The sequence below is a fragment of the Choristoneura fumiferana genome, chromosome 9, assembly GCF_025370935.1.
Source record: "Choristoneura fumiferana chromosome 9, NRCan_CFum_1, whole genome shotgun sequence".
Lineage (NCBI taxonomy): Eukaryota > Metazoa > Arthropoda > Insecta > Lepidoptera > Tortricidae > Choristoneura > Choristoneura fumiferana.
Window position 1 is genome coordinate 1,215,911 of NC_133480.1, and position 21,761 is coordinate 1,237,671.

Below are 21,761 nucleotides of genomic sequence, written 5' to 3' on the forward strand. Positions count from 1 at the left end.
ATTTTTATTTCAACTCCAGCAGTGGTGTAGGGGTTAAAGCACGCAGCACGGAATGCTGAGGACCTGGGTTCGATTCCCAGTGCTGGTCTCTTTTTCTGGTTTTTCTGTGCATCCATGTCTCAGTTTGTATTTTCAATAGCGTGGTACTTACTTTCAAAATAGTGGTAAACCTTACCTATTTTTTGCTGGTCTATCTCCTTGTGGCTCGCAGTACGATGCGTAGAGCTGCGTGCGGCGTAGTATGAGCGTATAGTATAGATAGACTAATGGCGTGCCTTCAGTGGCAGCAGGATAGGCAGCTAGTGCTGGTGGCGCGCTGCTGCAAGGAAACTAGTAAACTACTGCCTACCCTGGATCAACCCAATAGTAGTTACACCATCCAGTCAAAGACACCTTTGCGTTTCCGACCCTTTAGGATTTCTGTTTAAACAAATTTGGTTGTCTGTTTGTCAGGGTGAGCCCGAGCTACTACATGGTAGTGTGGTTCGCGGCCACGTGGTGGTCCCGGCTGGGGGCGGGCGGGCCGCAGTGGGCGCCGCTGGTGGACGCCGAGGCCGCCATCTGCCGCCGCAAGTGGTGGGTGCATCTGCTCTACCTCAACAACGTCGTGTATCCTGACGACAAGTGCCTCGTGCAGACTTGGTGAGACTCTCAACTATAAATAGTTATATAAGAAGCTAGTTTATAAGAATATTGTGACACCTCCCTAAAGGTACATGTATGAATCACTACAAACACCAATTACCACCTAACAAACAATATGTAAGCAATTGAATATAAATAAATAAATAACTAGAAAAGCTTTTGCCCGCGATTGTAGGATCATCATCAGGATCGGAAGAGCCTGTGTGAGAGCTTGTGTTTCCACCAAAGATGTGTGAGAATGTGTTGCGAGGAACAGTAGCGTAGCTAGGTGGACAAGGGCCCCGGTGCATAGAGAAAGAATCGGGCCCTCACCACCTCTTTCCACGTAGTATGAATTGAAAGTAAGAAATAAAAAAAAAAACAAATTGGCGGCCACCTTGCGAATTTTCCGTGGATATTTTTTAAACTTACAAAAATGGAATCATCGAGTTTTACTGACGTTTCTTTCCCATTAATTGTTTAGAAGACTCATCATCAGACTCATTTTTTGTCTACTATTCCTGTAACATGTGAAAGAAAAGCAGATTATGCACCTTGCATTAAGTACTTTCTGCTTGGTGCAACAATCTACTATTTCAGCATTTGGTACCTTTGAGTTCTTCTTATTCAGAATCATTTCATTAGCGTTATTGATTTGGACGAAGAAAAAGTGTCCTTAATTTTTTGACAGTTTTGTGACTTTTTTTAGGGTTCCGTACCTCAAAAGGAAAAAACGGAACCCTTATAGGATCACTTTTTGTCCGTCTGTCTGTCTGTCTGTCAAGACCTTTTTATTAGGAATCCGTGGAGGTATCAAGCTGAAATTCATATCAAATACTCAGGTTTACTGTCCCTTGGAGCTATGAAAAAATCAAACTTCTAAGCCAACGCAATCAAAAGACAGCCGTTTATGCTGCAAATTTTCGACATTCGCAAGGGAATCAAAACCTACAGGGTACTTGTACTTCCCGTGAACTCACAATCTTGAAATTTGGTACGAAGCAACGTCTTATAGCACAGATAAAGGGAAAATTGCGAAAAGCGTAAATTTTTAGTCACCACCGCCCATAAACAACTGCAATAAAAGGGGTATTGCAGACGCGTTGCCAACCTAGAGGCCTAAGATGGGATACCTGACGTGCCAGGAATTTCACCGGCTGTCTAACTCTCCACGCCGAAACACAACAGCACGGAACCTTCGGTGCGCGAGTCCGAACCGCACTTGGCCGGTTTTATCATAAGTAAATGAGTCGTTTTGTTACAAAATGGACACAAAAATTTAATAGAAAATTGGGGACATTTTTTTTTCTTCGTCAAAATCAACAGCGCTTGTGATTCTGAGTAAGAACCCAGAATTACCTAACTCTGAAAAAAAATTAAAGGGTCATTTTAAGTGAAAATGCCCCTTTGCATGATGACACTGTCACGTGCATGGTCGGCAGGTACCTGGCGGCAGACATGCAGCTGTACTGCTTGGCGCTGCTGCTGACGCTGGCGCTGGCTCGCTGGCGGCGCGCGGCGCTGCCGCTGCTGGGGGCGCTGCTGGCGGGCTCGGTGGCGCTCGTCTTCGGCCTCGCCTACTCCTGGCGACTCGTCTCCACCTTCGTCATGCATAACCCTGAGTCAGTACTCTACACCATTTTCATCGTTGTATAAAATTTAAATCATGTCATTTCTTTTGTTTTTGTGTAGGTACAGAATCAACATTGTTTGTTTGCCTCACAGTGCGTTCATTTTTAGGGTTCCGTAGTCAACTATTATAGTTTCGCCATGTCTGTCTGTCTGTCTGTCTGCGGGTAAGCTCAGAGACCGTTAGTACTAGAGAGCTGAAATTTGTAATGAATATACATATCAGTCCCGCCGACAAAGTGGTACAATAAAAAAAATGTTTAGGGTACCTCCCATAGACGTAAAGGGGGGGTGTTTTTTTCTCGACTAACCCTATATTGTGGGGTATCCTTGGATAGGTCTTTTAAAACCATTGGGGGGCTGCTAAGACAATTTCTCTATTCAGTGATTTGTTTGCGAAATATTCAACTTTAAAGCGCAAATTTTCATTGAAATCGAGCGTCGTCCTCCCCCCCTTAAAATCTAAACTGTTGGGTGGAGACTTTTGAAAAAAATCAGAATGGTAGTAAATATATTATAAAAACAAGGAAAATTATAATTATAGTTTAAGAGTAAATAGCAGCCTAAGGTATAAAATATACCTAACCTTGTAAGATTCAGTACACAATACGAATTATTATTAGATTTTTTCGTAATGGCTACGAAACCCTATCCTGGGCGTGTACGACACGCTCTTGGCCGGATTTTTTATTGTTATACTCAGCACCGGCTCTAGCCTTTCATGAAGGCAGAGCGAGATGGTCTACACAGCTTCGGCGCCTCTCAAAAGACGCCATCACAATTTTATTTGGCGCTGGAAAGTTAAAAATGGCGCCCCTTGCCATTTGGCGCCCAGAGCGACCACTCCTCTCTTGCTTTATTCTAAGGTCGACGCTGGTTATACGTCGGTTATAAGATACATACGTAATCGTGGCTTGATAACTCATGAAAAAAGTAATATGTCCCCTGGTTTTTAGGAGTCAACGAGCTATCTGGCCATAGTTATCTAAAAAGAACAAGGGATTATGTTAGTCGATTGGTTGTTTCGAGTGCCCAATTGTTGCTCGTGACTATAGTGTACGGTGTGTGTGCAGATTGGTCCGCGCGACGTACCGCGGCGAGGCGTCGTTCAACGTGCTGTACCAGTCACCACTCGGCAACGCGCCGGGCGCACTGGCGGGGTTGCTGCTGGCACACGCGCACCACGCGCTGCTGGCGCGGGACGCGCGCCCAAGGGACAACCGGGTCAGTGCTATACCATACAGGCGCCGCTGGCAACGCGCCGGGCGCACTGGCCGGGCTGCTGCTGGCGGGGACCAGGTCGGGTCGTGCTGCTGCTACCATTGGCGTGCGGTGAGGGCAGACCGTGCTAACAGCTGCCCTCGCACGCACTCGCCCCCACCGTCCGTCCGTCCGCAGTTTCCTTTACCTTACTGCTTTTGCCAGGAAGCTGTAATTGTCCATGGATACCCAGTTCATGAATGTGCCCTGAATGCTAGAGCTTCCGGGATTGAGCCGTATTGATGGCTAGGAGCAACTTACGCTGGTTCTATGGCAGAGGGGGCGTTGCCCCTTATACTCTTGTGGGATGCGACGTGCGTAGTACTTTTCGTGCCGTCTCACTTGAGCTGCACTGCACTTCAAGGTCAGCTGAATCCGCGGGAATGCTGCGCGGTCTAAGTAGGTACCTCAAATACTCGGCCTTGGAGAGCTGACGTATGATTTCGTGCCTTTTACGGTCGTAACGGCTATGGTCGTTGGGCCAAATTTTTGGTGTGGGAGCTGGGCCGCAGGCTGCGGGACAGGGTTGCGACCCCCGTCTACCTGGTGCAGCAGATAGCGCTGGCCATACAGCGGGGAAATGATACTGGGGTTATGGGCACTTTTGAGCCAGGTATGTCGCGGAGTAGTTTGTTGTTTTTAGGGTTCCGGAGCCAAAATGGCAAAAACGGAACCCTTATAGTTTCGCCTTGTCTGTCCGTCCGCGGCTTTGCTCAGGGCCTATCAATGCTAGAAAACTGTAATTTTGCACGGATATATTTATAAGTAAACTATGCCGACAAAATGGTACAATTAAAAATGCAAAAAAAAATTTTTTTAGGGTACCTCCCATAGACGTAATGTGGGGGTGATTTATTTTTTTCTCATCCAACCCTATCGTGTGGGGTATCGTTGGATAGGTCTTTTAAAATTATTAGGGGTTTGCTGAGACGATTTTTCGATTCAGTTATATGTTTGCGAAATATGCAACTTTAAAGTGCAAATTTTCATTAAAATGGAGCGCCCCCCCCCCCTCCAAAATCTAAACCGGTAGGTGGAAAAATTTGAAAAAATTCAGGATGGTAGTAAGTATGTCAAACTTTCAAGGAAAACTATAACGGCTAAGTTTGCTTGAGAATTATTAGTAGTTTATGAGTAAATAGCAGCCTAAAGTATAAAATATACCTAAACTTGGAAGATTCCGTATAAAATACGAAATCCTTACAAAAATATTACTTAATTTTTTTCGTAATGACTACGGAACCCTATTTTAGGCGTGTCCGACACGCTCTTGGCCGGTTTTTTTAATAGTCATTGACAATGGACATAGGTTTGATCTCCGGTCGGGACAATTAGGGACAGTTATTTGTATGAATAATTATGAATGTTTGTTCTCGGGTCTTGGATGTGTAAGTAATATGACTTATTTAGCCCATGCTTAGTACCCAATGCAAAGACAGTATAGTACAATCACTGGCTTACTGCTTCGTGATCCATACTTATGTATTTAGTAATGCGCAAGCACTGCTTAGTTTGGGACTATGTCAATTGGTGTCAATAGTCCCATGATATTAATTTATTTCTTTATTTGATTTATTAACCAGGCGGACAAGGTTTTTCAATCAAACTCAACCATCTGCTGCAATATTTATTCCGTACTCATTTTGCGACAACTTGTGTAATAGTACAGGTAGATAAAAATACGCAATATGCACATGGGCAAAAGCAATGCTATGTCAATTTAGCCGGTTGATAAGGAAATGTATTGAGTAACCATGAATGTATTACTTAATATTAGTTCGGTCTCCTGTCCTTCGTTTTATTAGCGATCAATTTTAATTGCCATACACTATTAATTAGATAAATGAATATGTTTACAAATACCAAGAACCATGTCAGTGGAGCCACTTTCTACCGCAAACAAGACAGGTTCCAGTCGTCCTGTCGCAATACTGGCGTATTGTATAATCTAGGCTTATTGCTAATATGGGCTATGTTGACTTAGACAACCTTACGCAACTGTCCTATAAAACTATACCGTATTTCTTACTAATGTTATATATGGGGACGACGACGGGTTACCCCAATCTGCACTGGGCCCGCGTGAGGACACAGCCCCAAACCCTCTAATATTGAGAGGAGGCCTGTGCCTAGCACCGGGACGTATTTAGGCTGGTACGAATGTTACTCTGTCTGTTACCCCTTCACACGTAAACTGTTGAACCGGTTTAGATTGGTATGGAGATAGTTTGAGATCCTAAAAAGGATAATATTATACATATAGTTTATGTCTTGTAAAATTGCGTGATTGCCGCGGGGATAGTAGGGGATAGATAGGATAGGATATTTTAGATTTAGAACAGCTATTTATTATATAAACTAACCGTATAGAGTTTACCTTCATCTTAATAGTCGTAGTCTTCATCGTAATAACTCACCGACAGACAGACAGACGTGGGGAAACTATAAGGGTTCCGTTTTTGCCATTTTGGCTCCGGAAACCTAAAAAGGTAAGCGATCTGACGTGTCTTTTTATTGAAAAACACTTTTGAAAAATAAGTCATACTTATATGATAATTTTGATGCTTTTGTGTCGGAAAAAAATAAGGTTTCAATGGGAAGAAATTATGACAAACGATGATTCGAACAAACATTACGGTAGGACTAGCGAAAAGTATGCGAACTTTGGCGCCTCCTTATCAAGGTTTATCTGTGGCAGTGGTTCCGCTGGGCGACGGCTGCGGGCGCGCCGCTGGCGCTGGGCTGGGCGGCGGCGTCCCCGCTGCTGCTGGGGGCGGGGGCGCCTGCGCGCGCGCCGGCCGCGGCGCTGGCGGCGCTCGAGCGGCCCGTCTTCTCGCTCTTCGTGGGGCTGGCGCTGCTCGGCGCCATGCATGGAGTGAGGCGTGAGTGACACCTTGACTTTCATCATCATTATCAGGCGTGGGACGTCCAGTCGGTCCACTGTTGGACATAGCCCTCCCCCTTAGATCTCTAGCTGCCTCGGTTGGAAGGGACTTGCATCCACCGTGAACCCGTCCGTCTCGTTGGTGGAGTTGGTGGACCTCCTACTTACGCTGCGCTTGCCGATTTTCTTACCTCGTCAATTTCTTGGTGATTTTTTCTCAACAGAGGTTTTTTCGAATTGGTGGTAGATATTTGACATTTTATAACCATTGCAGCCTTGAATAAAGATATTTTGACTGTGATTTTGACGTTGAATCATTTTTGCATTATTTGACTCTGCAACGTCGAAATGTGACCTCAACAGGTGGCAGCGGCAGTGGCACTATCTACATGTATATAGTATAAGTGTTGTCTGGTTGCAGCGGTGTGGGTGCGCGCGCTGAGCTGGTCGGGCTGGTCGCCGGCGGCGCGGCTGTCGTTCGGCGCGCTGCTGCTGCACATGCCCATCAACAAGGCGCTGATCGCCGCCCGCCCCGCGCCCACCTTCCTCACGCGCCCCGCCGTCGTAAGTACCTACACCACCGCATACATACGACTATGTGTAGGGTCATGTGTCCAACAATGAAACTTAACTAGGTACACAGTGAAACATTGCGATATTTCTAAAGTGCCACCTTGCTAGATCATGCACTATTGACACCTTTGAGAACCCCCCACTGTACCCCAGTTTGCATTGGCGTCACGTAGAGGAACACGAATCTACGGAGTTTTTTTAATATTATTGACACTAAAGTAAGGATTTTAAGCATTTTTTGTACATTTTTTCGTTAAATTATGGTTATAAATTCAATATATTTGATACTTTTTTAATATTAAACTTATTTCGTAGATTATGTGGACTAGATCGCGTCGCGTGTTAAAGTGGCACAATTTAGTGGGCAAAAATTCGAGGTTGATATAAAATACCTTAGGTAATCAACAATGAAACATTTACGGATGGAACACACCTAATAAAACTGATTAAAATTAAGGTAATTAAAACTGTTTGATGTGGATTTTTTTATCAACCTATTACATAAATACGTCCCAAAATTATGAAACATATTGTATTAATTTTCATGTTTCATTGTTAAATTGTAGTGTTTCATTCTGTACACCACTGTTGACACAGTGAAAAATTTCCCATTTTTTACTTTTTATTTTTTTTTTCACTTACTACACATTCTTAAAGAATATTGTATATGTCACGAATTACCCAATGAAGTTCAAAGTCAAAACAAAAGATTTATGAGGTTTTGAATTTTACGTGTTTCATTATAATAATAATAAAAATATTTATTTCGGGCAACTTGGCCCATACAATAAATACCTTACAGACTAACATAGATAGGTACATATTTACCATTGGTGGATACTTGACCCTACTTTACATAACTTAACGACGCTGCGCTATTTTTTTTGGAAGGCACGAAACTTTCTGTGAAAAATCATCTAAGTAACTGTCGGTGAAAATCGCATTAAAATCCATAGTGTAGTTTAAAAGACCTAAGCGTATAATATACATACAGACAACCGACGGGATACGACTTTATATCATAAGTACATCATATAATTATTTATACATACCTACTTACTCGTATACCTACGCTCGAAAAAAATAATCCTTCTTCGAGCATCAGGTGAAAAAAGGGGGAAAATAATAAGTTACCTACCAACTCTGTCCAGTGACTTGTAACTTCACAGTCGGGCCCTACCTCTATTCAAAATGTCGTGACTAGTTCAATTTTTTTTGGGAGATTATGGGATTTTAGTCTTTTTTTTAAATGTAGTCGGGTGTTTTGATTTTTTAAATTATTTTTTGTATTATGTAAAGATAATAAAAGATGTCCTTGATGACCGTTGACCGGTTGCCAGCACTGAGTACTGAGTGTGACCGTCTGCGTCTGTGCAGCTGGTGGAGTGGTTCGGCGTGGCGGGCGCCGCGTACCTGGCCGCGCTGCCGCTGGCGCTGCTGGTGGAGCTGCCCGTGCAGCGCCTGCACCAAGCGCTGACGGCGCGACCGACCCCCGCCCCCGCGCCGCAGGAGAAGACCAATCTGTGACGCGCACGCGACACCCAGGACCTCCCCCGACATGTCTAGTTTTACCCTCTAGATTTGTGCTCGTGTGTCACCCAACGTCTTAGAGCTGGTTCCCACTTGTCGGATGTCAAGCCCGGATGTTCCAGTGGCAGAACATTTTATGTGAAGCTATTTACAGCAAGATTATCTATAGAAATGACTGACATCCGACCTGAAACGTATCCGACACCCGACAAGTGGGAACGGGTTCGAACAGTCGATCGGTCGTGAGACGATTGGTGTTTGGATTGATTTTGACTAAAGGCTGCACGTGGAAAGGTCTAGGACGCTAGATGGAACAGTACGAGTACCTGACTATGAGTATTTTTGAAACTTTAAGCCGTAGAAAGATCTGAGGGCCTACTCCGAAATACAAAAATCGAAGTTCGTATCGTACCGTCCCTCTCACTCTCGTATTAAACAGTAAGTACCTATGTGTCAGAGGGACGGACCGACACGAACTTCGATTCTCTAATTTCAGAGTAGCCCCGCTTTTCTAAGGAACCGTCTGTCATCAAGTTTATCTTTCTATGTCTTAATAAGCCTGAGAGTTAATCACGCTGACTCATCTAAATAAATTGGACGTCATCGGTGGCACATGGGATGGGGTAGCACTTGTTTTTTAAGAGTAAGGTGGAGTTAGGTAGAGATGAAATAAAACTTAGAAATGGGGATGTTCAAGGAATTACCAGGGTGGGGTGTTTCGCAAGATAACAGGGTATCGTCAGCTGTCGTAACGTTGCCTTTGTTTTATAAGAAACTAAGAAATTTTACTAAAATGGACTTTATAAACAAAAGTACACGGGTAGAAGAAATGTACCTACCTAACCTACTGTCCTGTCACATCACAGACAGAATAGATAATGGTACAAGTCTATTGTTTACAGGGCCGGATTTAGTGGAGGATATCCGGGGCTACAGCCAAATTTTCAAATTCAGACGAGTAAACACTGGTAAACATCTTTTCTTTTGATATTTTTTTCGCTGTTTTACCTTTACCTAGTTTGTACAATTGTTCATTTTATTTGGAAAATACCTAGTTTCGGGGGCTTCACTCCTTTAATGCCCCAAGGCCTCGAGACCTCTAAATCCGGCCCTGACTGTTTGGTTTCAAGTGTTTCAAAAGTAAAGTTGCTACAGCTGGCCGCTGGCGGTAGTCGCACGCGCATAAGTTGGCAGGTTTGTCGCGTTTAGCCGCTACTAAATGTTCACAAATCCAGTGTCATTGTATATAACTTAGTAATTAGTGTTGTAAATATTCGTATTGTCTAGTCTTGTGGAAGATCTGATTCTAATAACAATAGGAAGCCAGATTGCGATCAGGGTAAAGTAGGGGGAAGTCCCGTAAAGCCGGACGGCACCTATCGCCGGACACTCGTAATATCTTGCTATTTTTTTTATTATTACTAAGCAAAATGCGGCGGACTGCCTTGCACTTATTTTATCAAATATTAGATAGGACCCATTACAATCTTTTTAAATATGAAGAGTGTCCGGCGATAGGTGCCGTCCGACTTTACGGGACTTCCCTACCTAAATCTAAAGTTGTAAATGAGAAATAATTCTAAAAACAAGCATAAGAGAATGCCAAACTGGTGACTACGAAGGTAAATCGGATGCCCGCCTTTCAATGTGAGTGGAGTGGACTCTGATCAACTCGTAGCATTAAAGTCACCTATGCTGGATCCCAGATTCGTAGGAATTTTTTGATCAGTCGAAGTCTGTACGGAGTCCGCGCCATTCGCAATCGAAGTTGGGTAGGTATTAGGTACCTATTTAGTGTTAAAAAATAATAGATTATGGGTTAGCTTGTAAGCAGTGCCGAGTGCTCTCTGAATATTAAGCTTGATCCAGCCAGAGGCCGCAGTCTAACGCGCTGACGTTCATCTCTTTCTATCTTCGTCTTACGCCGTGTGACAGAAAGAAGTGGTATTGTGATTCCAAGGTGTGTTAGACAAAGGCCCGCAAGTTTGGACCTGGGAGAATCATCGTGCAAGTTGCATTTCATCTGTAGGCCGAAAAGCAAACGAGTTGATTGTCAATCGAGCGATTCGGCCGGCGTAGTGGAACTTGTACAATTTTTCTCTTAGGTCAAAATAAAGGCACTATTTGTGATATCATTAGTTAGGAGCTACGGTGTGGTTACCAGTGTTAACGTTAACACAGGCTCAAAGGTTAACTAATAACTGTGAAGTTTAAATAAACAAAGTTAGTGGTATTTCAGTTGTTTATTGTGTACACCCCTTACACATATCACAATAATTTACACAAGTAGCGCAGCTCACAGCTCTTTGGCATTTGAACAATGCCACGACCATACCCTTACAGATAGTTTACTAGAAAGATTTTACAGACTTTTAAAATCATTTATGACAGTGTTAAAAGATTTTGTGACATAATTTTCTTTTAAAAGTCGTTTTCCTAACCATAATAAGTGAAACAGTTAATTGAATCAGAAGTTGCAAATGGAAGCAATTAAGTTGATTTCATTTCAAAGGAGAATGGGCAAATGAAATTAGTTTCATATGGAAGCCTTGGTTGCATTATTGTAAATATATAATATACTCAGCGGCACAAAATTTGGCCCATCCTTCATACAAAATTACCGATTCAGCATACATTTGAGGGCCAGATTTCTTGCCAGTCAGTATATTATTATATTGACAGTTGCTTAATTTTTCACTTTAAAACCGTTTGATCATCATTTAATCTTAATATTTCCCTTCTTAATTACTAAAAATAGGCCAATAATTGAGAAAACTATGCAGTTTTCTAAAGGAAAATTGTCTTTTATTGAGGTCACAATTAAGTAACAGTAGGTAGGACTATAAATACTACATCATTAGATATTAAATTATCCTTGGCTGCTCATAAACCAAGTTCTATTCAAATTTGCCCATTACCTTTATGTACCTACCATATCTGATCTCACTTTGGTAAAAGTTGTGCTTCTTGTGACTGGGATGATGAAAATCATTAACTCTACCAAAGACGAAACAGACAGTCGTTTTTTATGACATATGAGTGGCAAACGATGAACACCAGAGGATTCCAGATGCATCGCTAGCCTGGAGGGCCGAGGGAGAATACCTCATGTGCCAGCAACTGCACTGGCTCTCCATGCATACAGCACAAGCACTATTGGTTGCCCAGCAGGAATAACAAGAGTGTTAATCTAGATGGACAAAGACTCTGGGGTCCCACCACCTGCCATCGAGTTAAATTGTTATGTCTCTTGATTCAAAAGAAACTGCATGTTGTTACAAATTAAATACAAGTATGGAGAAAACTAAAGCTATCTAGAGTATGACAATAAAAAGTAGGCTACAAATACAAAAGTGGAATTACAATAAAATTATTCACACATGTTGCCATTTTCACACAATTATGTCAAAAACGTGAAGAAAATGGCACACTCATTTAATTTCTACTTTTTATTGTAACATTGAGTGTAGTTAAAGTATGACCTGTAATTATGGAACTAAAACAAAATAATATAAAGTATGACATAATAATTCCATACCCTATGTTAATTATCCTTGTTCATTCCAGGTTAACAAATACAGGGTCAAGCACTAACTACCCCGTACAGTAATATGAGTACTGAAGAGCTGACGAGTCAGTCAATAAAATGCAGGATCACCAGAACACAGTATATTTAGCTTATATTGACCACAGAAGCAGGGCGCATGGAGCCTGCTTTAGAATAGTAAAACTTATCCTACATAGCCTAGAGACAAGTGGCAGCTAGCGTCGCGAGGGCCCCGAGCCGCCCTGCCAGCCGCCCCGGTGCCCCCCGCCGCGCCCGCCTGCTCGACCCCGACCAGCCGCTGGAAATAAAAAATAATTTTGTAAATAAATTGTTGTTAAGAAAGGCGCAATGGCGCATATTGGGGCAGGCCTATGTCCATGATCCTATGTGATGATCCTTGTAAATAAATAGTAGTTCCTTGCTCTAGAAATTGCTTCAAGTTCTAAAAAAGGACTAGAATTTATGGGTAATTTCGTGAGTATTTTAAGAGCTATCAGTCTTCTGTTGGATATTATTGAAGAAATAAGTAATAGTTAGGATAAATTAATATACAACAAGCAACTCTTATTTTATAAAAACCTTTCAATATGTATGGCTCATTGCCTTATAATAAATCAACAATGTAGTAGTAACTAGGGACTGCAGAACTAGCACTATTTCATAAGCAATGCCCAGGAACACTTATAATTAATTTTCAATCAACTTGAAAGCAAACAATATCAGCACTATAAACAAAAACAAAAAATCTGCTGCCTGCTTATCTTTATTGGGCTTAAGGAAAAGTAGGAAAAGCTTGTAAGTACCTATTGTTATAGTATCGAAACAAGAAGTGCATGTAATCAATAACAACAAACACCAAATAAGAGATTGTTTGACTTAAATACAACATAAACAAACAATGTACTGAACCGCTAAGGAGGCAACTACTGACCTTGTGCTCGTAATATTGCACTCTTGCCGCGGCCGGCCGTCGGCTTGTTCCCTTGCCGCTTGAACATCGGCGCATTCTTCAGCATGTCGGGCAGTATGAGGAAGCGGATCTTGGAGCCGCGGATGTAGACGTTCTCAAGCTGCGCCACGCGCCCGTCGCGGTACGTCACCGTCACCTGCGTCATGGTGCAGTTCATGTTATCCTCGGCCTCGATCAGCTTCCCGCGGTACACTTCGCCGGTGTTCGTTTCGCAGGTCACTACGTGACCTTCCGCTTCGTGAAGTACTTTAATAGGCACACCGATAGACATATTGGATGCTACTATCACCAATGAGCAACAAGTGTCACGAAATTTTCAAGTTATTCAAAGGATTTTTAGAGATTTATTTCGGTAATTCACGAAAAAAATACAATAATAATGGCGGCAGAAGGACGCTGACCGACCGGGTGACAGTTGGAAAATGTCAAACAAAGTCAAGCAAATTGAAGCTGTTCGACTTCTTGTCAATAACGTGCATTTTAACAAATTATGTACAAAACGAATTACCATCTAAAAAATTAAAGAGTAAAATATGTTCCATTTGTACTAAAAATCTAAGTTTATCAAAAATGTTACAGTAATATTTGGTATTACAAACATCACGCATTGAAATGTAATTACCAATAATTATTAACCGTTTTTAAGAATACGTCAAACATTGCGAAATCCAAGTTGTTCAAGACACAGTTTTAGCCACGTGATTTGAAAATAAAACTTATTACGTCGTCATTCACCTTGATTTTTCTATTTATTATCAGGCGTTAATAGTGGCTGAGCAATTCTAGAACACTTAATAATTTTTTGTGCAATAGTGGCTTATTTAGAACGATTTATCATCTAGTTCGATTACTGTTGAACGCTTTTATTAGTAGCCCATCCATTGTGGTGTGGTTGTTTATGGTACATACGCGTCATTGAACTTTTTGCTGTCAGAAAAATCTTGTCTTGTGCTTGTCGATCAAATTCACAAATTCCGTTCGTCGGTCGGAGTTCTGATGTCACCGTAGAGTTTACAGCGAAACGTACACATTGTTGTGTAATAAATCGCGTCGCGATGGCGACGACAGTGATGAAGGTGGAGACGGAGGCGGAGGCCTGCTGCCTGTGTGGCGGCGGCGGCGAGCTGCTCACCCCCGAGGAGCACGACGCGGTCGCGCCGCCGCTCACGGGGGCGCCGCCGCTGCGGACGATGCTGCTGCAGCTTAACAGCAACAAGGTACTACGAGTGACCTTTAGCGGGCTCACTACTCTGGTTTACGGGTATTGGGTTGTAAACAATAACATAACATACCACTTGCGCCTGTTTGAAGCATTAGATCCGGGGTTTTACTAAATTCCTACGGGAATTCCCTGGTTGGGGTATAGCAAAAGTGGCCCGATTTTAGGATTTTTGCATTTTTACTAGTTTTTCTTTTTAACTTTAAAGAAAAGAAAAAAATTGGGCCCCTTTTGCTTTACTCTGACCGAATTCCTAGAATCGTGGTCTTTATTTGCGTTGCGTTAAGAGCACCTGTGCACAATTGCATAGCCGAGTTTAGACTTGCAAGAAAATTCGTGCTAGTTGCATGCATTATAATTGCGTGTGAGGCCGTAAAATCAACGAGTTTGTAGTGGTCACTCCAGCGCCGCAATGTAATGCAACTTTCACGATTTTTCTTGCAAGTCTAAACTCTGCTAGACTTGGTGGTTAAGATTCGAAGAATTAACATTTGTACATCTCAATGCAGAGAATACGGGGTTAAATCCCTGTGTAAATTCAGAGATCTTAATATCTATATAAATATCACGATTTATACAAATCTGTCCACCAATTTTACTATCAAGTAGACCAAACAGACAAACTTTTCACAAACCTAAGTTGGATTTAATAACATTGAATAAAACTCTGCTGGTGACTATGCAAGAAAACAAAAAAAACTGTGAAGTTAAAATCCCTAATCGAAGTATTTCAATCCCACTAATATTATAAATGTATGTTTGTAAGTCTGTTTGTTTGTTACTTCATTATGTCTAAACCATTGGACCGATTTTGATTAAATTCAGTATACAGATAGTTTGAGTCCTGGAGAAGGACATAGGATAGTTGCAAAACTGTATAGTTCCTGCAGGATAGCAATTAACAAATTTTGCGCGGATGGAGTCACGGGTAACGGCCACTTCACTCATATTTATCAAACAAGTACCAATTAAAAAAAGTGAGTTTTTTATGTCTCTCCTGCAAAACATCAATGTCACGCCAAGATTGTAATGGAGTGGTCAAGACATGGAACAAATTCCCACAACATGTAGTCTCAGCACTGAATGAGCTATTTGTTGCTTCCAATTGCCTGCCTGATAATTTAAATAAAAATAATAGTAAAATTGGGAAGCAACCACACACTGTATATTGATTTATTGATCAAATTATGAATGAAACAGGGCCTTGAGCTCTGCCGTGGTGGAGAGGCATGGATAGATAGGTAGCAGCTCGACGACTCAGTCTTAGCGGCTGTTTTGCGTGATTTCATGAGGCATGGATAGTAATTCAGTGGTGCGTGTCAGGTGGTGCCGGAGGGGCGGCTGTGCGGGGGGTGCGCGCGGCGCGCGGCGGAGGCGCACGAGTTCTCTGCGGCGCTGGCGACACGCGGCGCGCCCCCGCTCGGCGACAAGCTGCGCGCGCTGCGGCGCCGCCTGCACGCGCTCACGCAGCGCATCGACGTCTTCATCGTCGTCGGCGGCGCCGGCGCGCAGGCCGGCTCCTACAGCGAGGAAGGTACGGGACCGGGACGAGAACGACCACCATGGATACAACTCACCTATTCAATTTGTACCAATGAGACCGGTGTTACGGTTTCTATCCCGCATAAGTACTTTTATGACGACCAGATGGCCTAGTGGTTAGAGAACCTGACTATGAAGCTTGAGGTCCCGAGGAGGGCAGATAGTTGTATGAAAAATATGAATGTTTGTTCTCGGGTCTTGGGTGTTTAATATGTATTTAAGGATGTATCTATCTATATAATTATATTTATCCGTTGCATAGTACCCATAACACAAGCTTTGCTAAGCTTACTTTGGGACTAGGTCAATTGGTGTGAATTGTCCCATGATATTTATTTATTTATGAGGAATACAATATCTAAATAGATTTTGTAAAAATTTAAAGACAAAACTGCTTGCATAGAACAAATAGATTTGAAAATGATTTTAATTTTGTGTTATAAATATCAAACAATTATCAATGAGTACACTATCACAATCGTTTATAACAACATATTGATGTAACAACCAACAAAAAAGTCCCAACACGATCTTATATACCAAAATGACTGGTTTAATGACCAAATATTGCTGTCCCTTTGATGTCATTATAAACATTTTGATTGGTTCAACTGTGGTGATGCAGCGTTCTGCTATTGCAGACATAATAATGGTGGAGAAAGAGGCGCTGGCGGCGGCGGCGGCGGCCGACGACGACGAGATGGAGCGCGCGCGCAACGCCCGCGGAGACCACGTCTACCAGTGCTCCGTCTGCCCGCTCTCCTTCCAGGTAGGGCTAGCGGCAAACCCTACATTACGAAGTGCGAAAATCGAACTTCATATCTGGCCGTCCCATTGACACTAATTTGTTTAATACGAGAGTAAGAAAGAATATACAATACGAACTTCGAACTTCTTGGTAGCTCCTCAGGCCGACTCAATGGCCTATTCAGGGGTTGCCTCGGATCTCCTCGCCCTCGGATGCTAAAATAGGAGATGAAGGAATTGCCTTAAAATTGACAACTCTTAACTTTTAATGAATTTGTACCCCAAAATGAACAAAAAGGCATTTTTCTTTCGGATTTTGTACTATTATTTTTATGGTAGGGCACCATGCATATACATTTCTTTCTAGACATATTCAGGGCTAGCGCGCACAAGTTTGGCCGTGAGAGTAGTGGTAAAGCGTTGTATTCTGTTCCAGCGCGTGTCGGAGTACCGCGCGCACTGTGCGGCGCACCCGGCGGACGCGCTGCACTCGTGCTGGACCTGCGGCGCACAGTTCACGACCGGGGGCGCCGCCAGGGACCACGCCAGGGGACACGCGCCGCCCAGCCCCAGCCAGTGCCATCTGTGTCAGACCACGCTGCAGGTATGGACCGGGGACACTGCGCCAGGTCACGACGGGGGGCGCCGCCAGGGACCACGCCAGGGGACACGCGCCGCCCAGCCCCAGCCAGTGCCATCTGTGTCAGACCACGCTGCAGGTATGGACCGGGGACACTGCGCCAGGTCACGACGGGGGGCGCCGCCAGGGACCACGCCAGGGGACACGCGCCGCCCAGCCCCAGCCAGTGCCATCTGTGTCAGACCACGCTGCAGGTATGGACCGGGGACACTGCGCCAGGTCACGACGGGGGGCGCCGCCAGGGACCACGCCAGGGGACACGCGCCGCCCAGCCCCAGCCAGTGCCATCTGTGTCAGACCACGCTGCAGGTATGGACCGGGGACACTGGGCGCAGGTCACGACGGGGGGCGCCGCCAGGGAACACGCCAGGGGACACGCGCCGCCCAGCCCCAGCCAGTGCCATCTGTGTCAGACCACGCTGCAGGTATGGACCGGGGACACTGCGCCAGGTCACGACGGGGGGCGCCGCCAGGGACCACGCCAGGGGACACGCGCCGCCCAGCCCCAGCCAGTGCCATCTGTGTCAGACCACGCTGCAGGTATGGACCGGGGACACTGCGCCAGGTCACGACGGGGGGCGCCGCCAGGGACCACGCCAGGGGACACGCGCCGCCCAGCCCCAGCCAGTGCCATCTGTGTCAGACCACGCTGCAGGTATGGACCGGGGACACTGCGCCAGGTCACGACGGGGGGCGCCGCCAGGGACCACGCCAGGGGACACGCGCCGCCCAGCCCCAGCCAGTGCCATCTGTGTCAGACCACGCTGCAGGTATGGACCGGGGACACTGCGCCAGGTCACGACGGGGGGCGCCGCCAGGGACCACGCCAGGGGACACGCGCCGCCCAGCCCCAGCCAGTGCCATCTGTGTCAGACCACGCTGCAGGTATGGACCGGGGCACTGCGCCAGGTCACGACGGGGGGCGCCGCCAGGGACCACGCCAGGGGACACGCGCCGCCCAGCCCCAGCCAGTGCCATCTGTGTCAGACCACGCTGCAGGTATGGACCGGGGACACTGCGCCAGGTCACGACGGGGGGCGCCGCCAGGGACCACGCCAGGGGACACGCGCCGCCCAGCCCCACCCAGTGCCATCTGTGTCAGACCACGCTGCAGGTATGGACGGGGACACTGCGCCAGGTCACGACGGGGGGCGCCGCCAGGGACCACGCCAGGGACACGCGCCGCCCAGCCCCAGCCAGTGCCATCTGTGTCAGACCATATTTTATTTGTTAACACACGAGTCATGTGAAAAAATACAGCTGTTCTGTTTTATTCCAGTTCTTGCATGTTCTGCCTTGCGGCGTACAAATATTTAAGTCAGTCATTAATAATAATAATAATAACATCATGTATAATTTAAGGATAATCATTTCCAATTGTCATTATTAAAGACTTAAGTAATTCGATAAGCTTTTATCGAGTTTCCAACGCATCGTTGGATTATGGCACTTTGGGTGCCGAGTGCCTCCTGTCTCGGGTTATTCCTACTTGTTACCACTAATTTGTTAGCAGTGGTAACAACTGGGAATTCTTTTCCCAACTTTTACCACTAAATTCCTACTTGGTGGTAACAACTGGGATTTTTCCCCCATTTGTGACCACTAAAGCAGTTGGTGGTAATTAATGGGATTTTTTTTTCCCAGTAGTTATCACCAATTAGTTTAGTGGTAACAGATAAGAAATATATTCGCGATAAGATGTAATAACTCCATAAATATAGAATAGAACCTTTATTTAATATGTTGACAATAAACTGCTGAAAATTAATATGTGGTGGCAATTAATTACTTTTTTTCCCATGTCTTAACTGCTAGAGAAATTGATGGTAACTACTGGGAAAAAAAACCCAGTTTTACCAACAATTAGCTGGTGAAATATGGGAAAAAAATTCCCACCTGTTACCACAGGTAACAAATAGGTGGTAACAGGTGGGAATAACCCCCCGTCTCGTGTCGTCAGTGGAGCTGACCGTTGCGTTTGCGTGGTGTTTCCAGTCTGCGGCGGAGCTGCGTCGTCACTCGGCGGCGTGTCCGGCGCGCTGTCCGGTGGCGGCGTGCGGGCTGCTGTGCGCTGACCGCGGCGCGCTGGCGGCGCACGCGGCGGCCCAGCACGGCCGCGCGGCCCCGCCCCCGCTGGTGTGCCCGTCCTGCTTCCTCACGCTGGCCGACGCGACCGAGCTCACCCAGCACGTGCTGCGGCACCGCCAGGCCAGCCAGTTCGTGTGCGGGCACGACGGGTGCATACTGCGCTTCGGGGCCAGGTCAACACTAACTTTTTTAACCTCTTGCATCCCAAATGTGCAATAAAATGTATGTCGAGTTCAGTGGAGCTACGGACCTCTGACAATGTAACGGAGTAAAATTTGATTTGTTCTATTGTTCATCACTGCAGTTTGACTTTTATTTCCATAGCCGTTTTGTCACCAAATTAGTTTTAAATATAATTGATTATAAATATGTATATTAGTCTGCAAGGTATTTATTGTATGGGCCAAGTTGCCCGAAATAAATGAATTTATTTATTTATTATCATTATAGCAATTAGATGCGAATTACTTTAATATATTTTTTTAAATATCTATCTAAGTATATGTATCATCATCATTATTATCGTATTAGTTGTAGAATTAGTTGTAGGACGTCCACTGCTTTGGTTGGAAGCGGCTTGCATCTTCCGTGAACCCGCGGCTTTAACTAGGTCACCCTTCCATCTCGTTGGTGGACATCCTACGCTGCGCTTGCCAATCCGTGGAATTCTTGTTTTACAACATAATTATCACTAAATTTAAATTTACAAATAATTAGTTGTCACTGGACATAATTATGTCAATAACAATCTTTACGTTGGTGAAATAGGAACAAAGTAACTACTGCGCGCGGACATTTCGACCGCGCGATGGACAGAGAAGACGTCCGTCGCGCCTCTGCCCGCTGGCGTCGAACCTACGGCCTTGAAATTCCATAGACACCAGAGAGAAAAGTTAAAAATAGTCCCGGAGGAACTGAAGACCTCGAGCTTTTCTTTATTTGTATCGTTTTGAGGTAGTTAACGTCGGCGCGTGTTACAGGAGTAACCTGATGGCGCACATCCGCAAGTGCCACGGCGGCGAGGAGGCGGCGCCCCCCGCGCCCCCCGCCGCCGCCCCCGCACCAGGCGCCACCACCTGCGACGACTGCGGCCGCACGTGCGTACATTATGTCTTACGTTTGCTGAATACAGTTTATTAGTGCGAAGACTGATGTATTGTAGGCAGTTATACTAATGTCCCATCCCCTCCCCCCCCCGCAGGTTCGGGTCGGCGGCGGCGCTGAAGCGGCACGCGCGCGTGCACCGCGCCGCGCCCGCCACGCACGACGAGGTAACACACACACACACACACACAAACATGGCGTCATGGGTCTAGTAATTTTGTGATCTGGCGGGTTTTACTATAAGGACGGCGTACCTACACACAAAAATAAAATACGAGAAGAAATAGCGTATTGCATGGCTGGTTAAATCAATTTACCAGAATCATTTCCTAGTAGCAATATTTCCACTCGCTTTTTAGGAAAAAAACGGAACCCTTATAGGATCACTTTTTATCCGTCTGTCAAGACCCTTTTTCTCGGGAACGCGTGAAGGTATCAAGCTGAAATTTATATCAAATACTGAGGTCTACTGTCCCTAGAAGCTGTGAAAAAATTAAACTTCTAAGCCAACACAATCAAAAGATACAGCCATTAATGCAGCAAATTTCCCGTCAAAAAAATTACTTTCTGCCAAATTTCTTGCGATGCATTCTTCTTGGCAACTATGGTCTTTCCAAAAGCGCTGGTAGTTTAGAAATAGTGCGGTAAAAGAGCCGTTTTCAGAATAAACGTTTTGAATTTTGTATTGGTCGTCCAGGAGATGCTGATGATGGAGGGGGAGGAGCTGGAGGGGGAGGTCGAGTATCTGGAGGTCGAGGCCCTCGACGACCCGGACTACCTCGCGCCCGCCAAGCCCGATCTGCTCGCGCTGCACTAGAGGGTTTGATGGAAGGAGGTGGCAAATAACCCGCTAATATTCTAACAGCCTTATTCATAAAAAGTTAGAGCCTCCTTGAAGGCTCCTTGAAGGCCCGATGCTAAAAAACGTGATTCATAAACGTCTGTTAGCGCCTCATTTATCTCCCTGCTAAGTCACAAAATGGCCGCCACAAGTTTGAACAGCTGACTTTGACAAGAGCAAAAAACCATACCGAAGATATTTTTAGTGAAGGGTTAAGTTACGCAAAGATTAAAAAAAAAACCAGGAAATTTTATTTTCAGGAATTTGTATTTATAAATCCTCTAAAATTACTGCTACTTTACTACTTTACTAACAATAAATATGAAAAAAATAAAATTAGGATGATTAATATAATTACGGCTTTTTGCACTTAAACATATAAACATGCGGATCGGAAATGGCGGAAAACAAACATCTCGCTTTTTTTCCTGCTAATTTGCTTTCATTTTTCCTGACATTTTTTTTTTTTAATTATCGATGAGGTCATTTTTTGTCTTTGATTTGTCAAGATTGCCAACATAACGCGTCTAATCCGTCTATCGCAGCTCACAACTAGCAGACTG

The 21,761-nt window shown here is 44.7% G+C and overlaps 3 protein-coding genes across 4 annotated transcripts in view; 2 read left to right on the forward strand and 1 right to left on the reverse strand.

The window, feature by feature from the left end:
- LOC141430915 (nose resistant to fluoxetine protein 6-like) overlaps positions 1 to 10,733 on the forward strand; it is a 47,853-nt gene extending 37,120 nt beyond the window's left edge. For both annotated transcript variants that reach the window (XM_074091797.1, XM_074091798.1), the window contains exons 7-12: positions 454 to 642; positions 2,067 to 2,246; positions 3,327 to 3,477; positions 6,212 to 6,395; positions 6,819 to 6,961; positions 8,348 to 10,733. In XM_074091797.1, the coding sequence (XP_073947898.1) occupies positions 454 to 642; positions 2,067 to 2,246; positions 3,327 to 3,477; positions 6,212 to 6,395; positions 6,819 to 6,961; positions 8,348 to 8,497 (997 nt within the window). In that variant the 3' untranslated portion in view covers positions 8,498 to 10,733. The remainder of the gene's footprint in view (positions 1 to 453; positions 643 to 2,066; positions 2,247 to 3,326; positions 3,478 to 6,211; positions 6,396 to 6,818; positions 6,962 to 8,347) is intronic.
- SmD3 (small ribonucleoprotein particle protein SmD3) lies at positions 10,729 to 13,455 on the reverse strand. The gene is made up of 2 exons (XM_074091806.1): positions 12,979 to 13,455; positions 10,729 to 12,345 (listed from the first exon to the last, which is right to left on the reverse strand). Exons 1-2 carry the CDS (start codon positions 13,286 to 13,288, stop codon positions 12,263 to 12,265), a joined length of 393 nt encoding a protein of 130 aa, XP_073947907.1. The 5' UTR covers positions 13,289 to 13,455; the 3' UTR covers positions 10,729 to 12,262.
- A 265-nt stretch (positions 13,456 to 13,720) lies between these two features.
- On the forward strand, positions 13,721 to 21,733 carry LOC141430919 (uncharacterized). The gene is made up of 8 exons (XM_074091807.1): positions 13,721 to 14,234; positions 15,560 to 15,770; positions 16,420 to 16,547; positions 16,962 to 17,129; positions 19,161 to 19,426; positions 20,234 to 20,350; positions 20,455 to 20,524; positions 21,055 to 21,733. Exons 1-8 carry the CDS (start codon positions 14,073 to 14,075, stop codon positions 21,172 to 21,174), a joined length of 1,242 nt encoding a protein of 413 aa, XP_073947908.1. The 5' UTR covers positions 13,721 to 14,072; the 3' UTR covers positions 21,175 to 21,733.
- Positions 21,734 to 21,761: the final 28 nt, after the last annotated feature.

Bases quoted from the DNA above. Each gene is read 5' to 3' on its own strand.
- SmD3 (XM_074091806.1), bottom strand. From the start codon at position 13,288: ATGTCTATCGGTGTGCCTATTAAAGTACTTCACGAAGCGGAAGGTCAC. The intron at 12,346-12,978 runs GTCAGTAGTTGC...TTTTATTTCCAG, and splicing joins TGCAATATTACGAGCACAAG to CGGCTGGTCGGGGTCGAGCA.
- LOC141430919 (XM_074091807.1), top strand. From the start codon at position 14,073: ATGGCGACGACAGTGATGAAGGTGGAGACGGAGGCGGAGGCCTGCTGC. The intron at 15,771-16,419 runs GTACGGGACCGG...CTGCTATTGCAG, and splicing joins CGGCTCCTACAGCGAGGAAG to ACATAATAATGGTGGAGAAA. The intron at 20,351-20,454 runs GTGCGTACATTA...CCCCCCCCGCAG, and splicing joins TGCGACGACTGCGGCCGCAC to GTTCGGGTCGGCGGCGGCGC.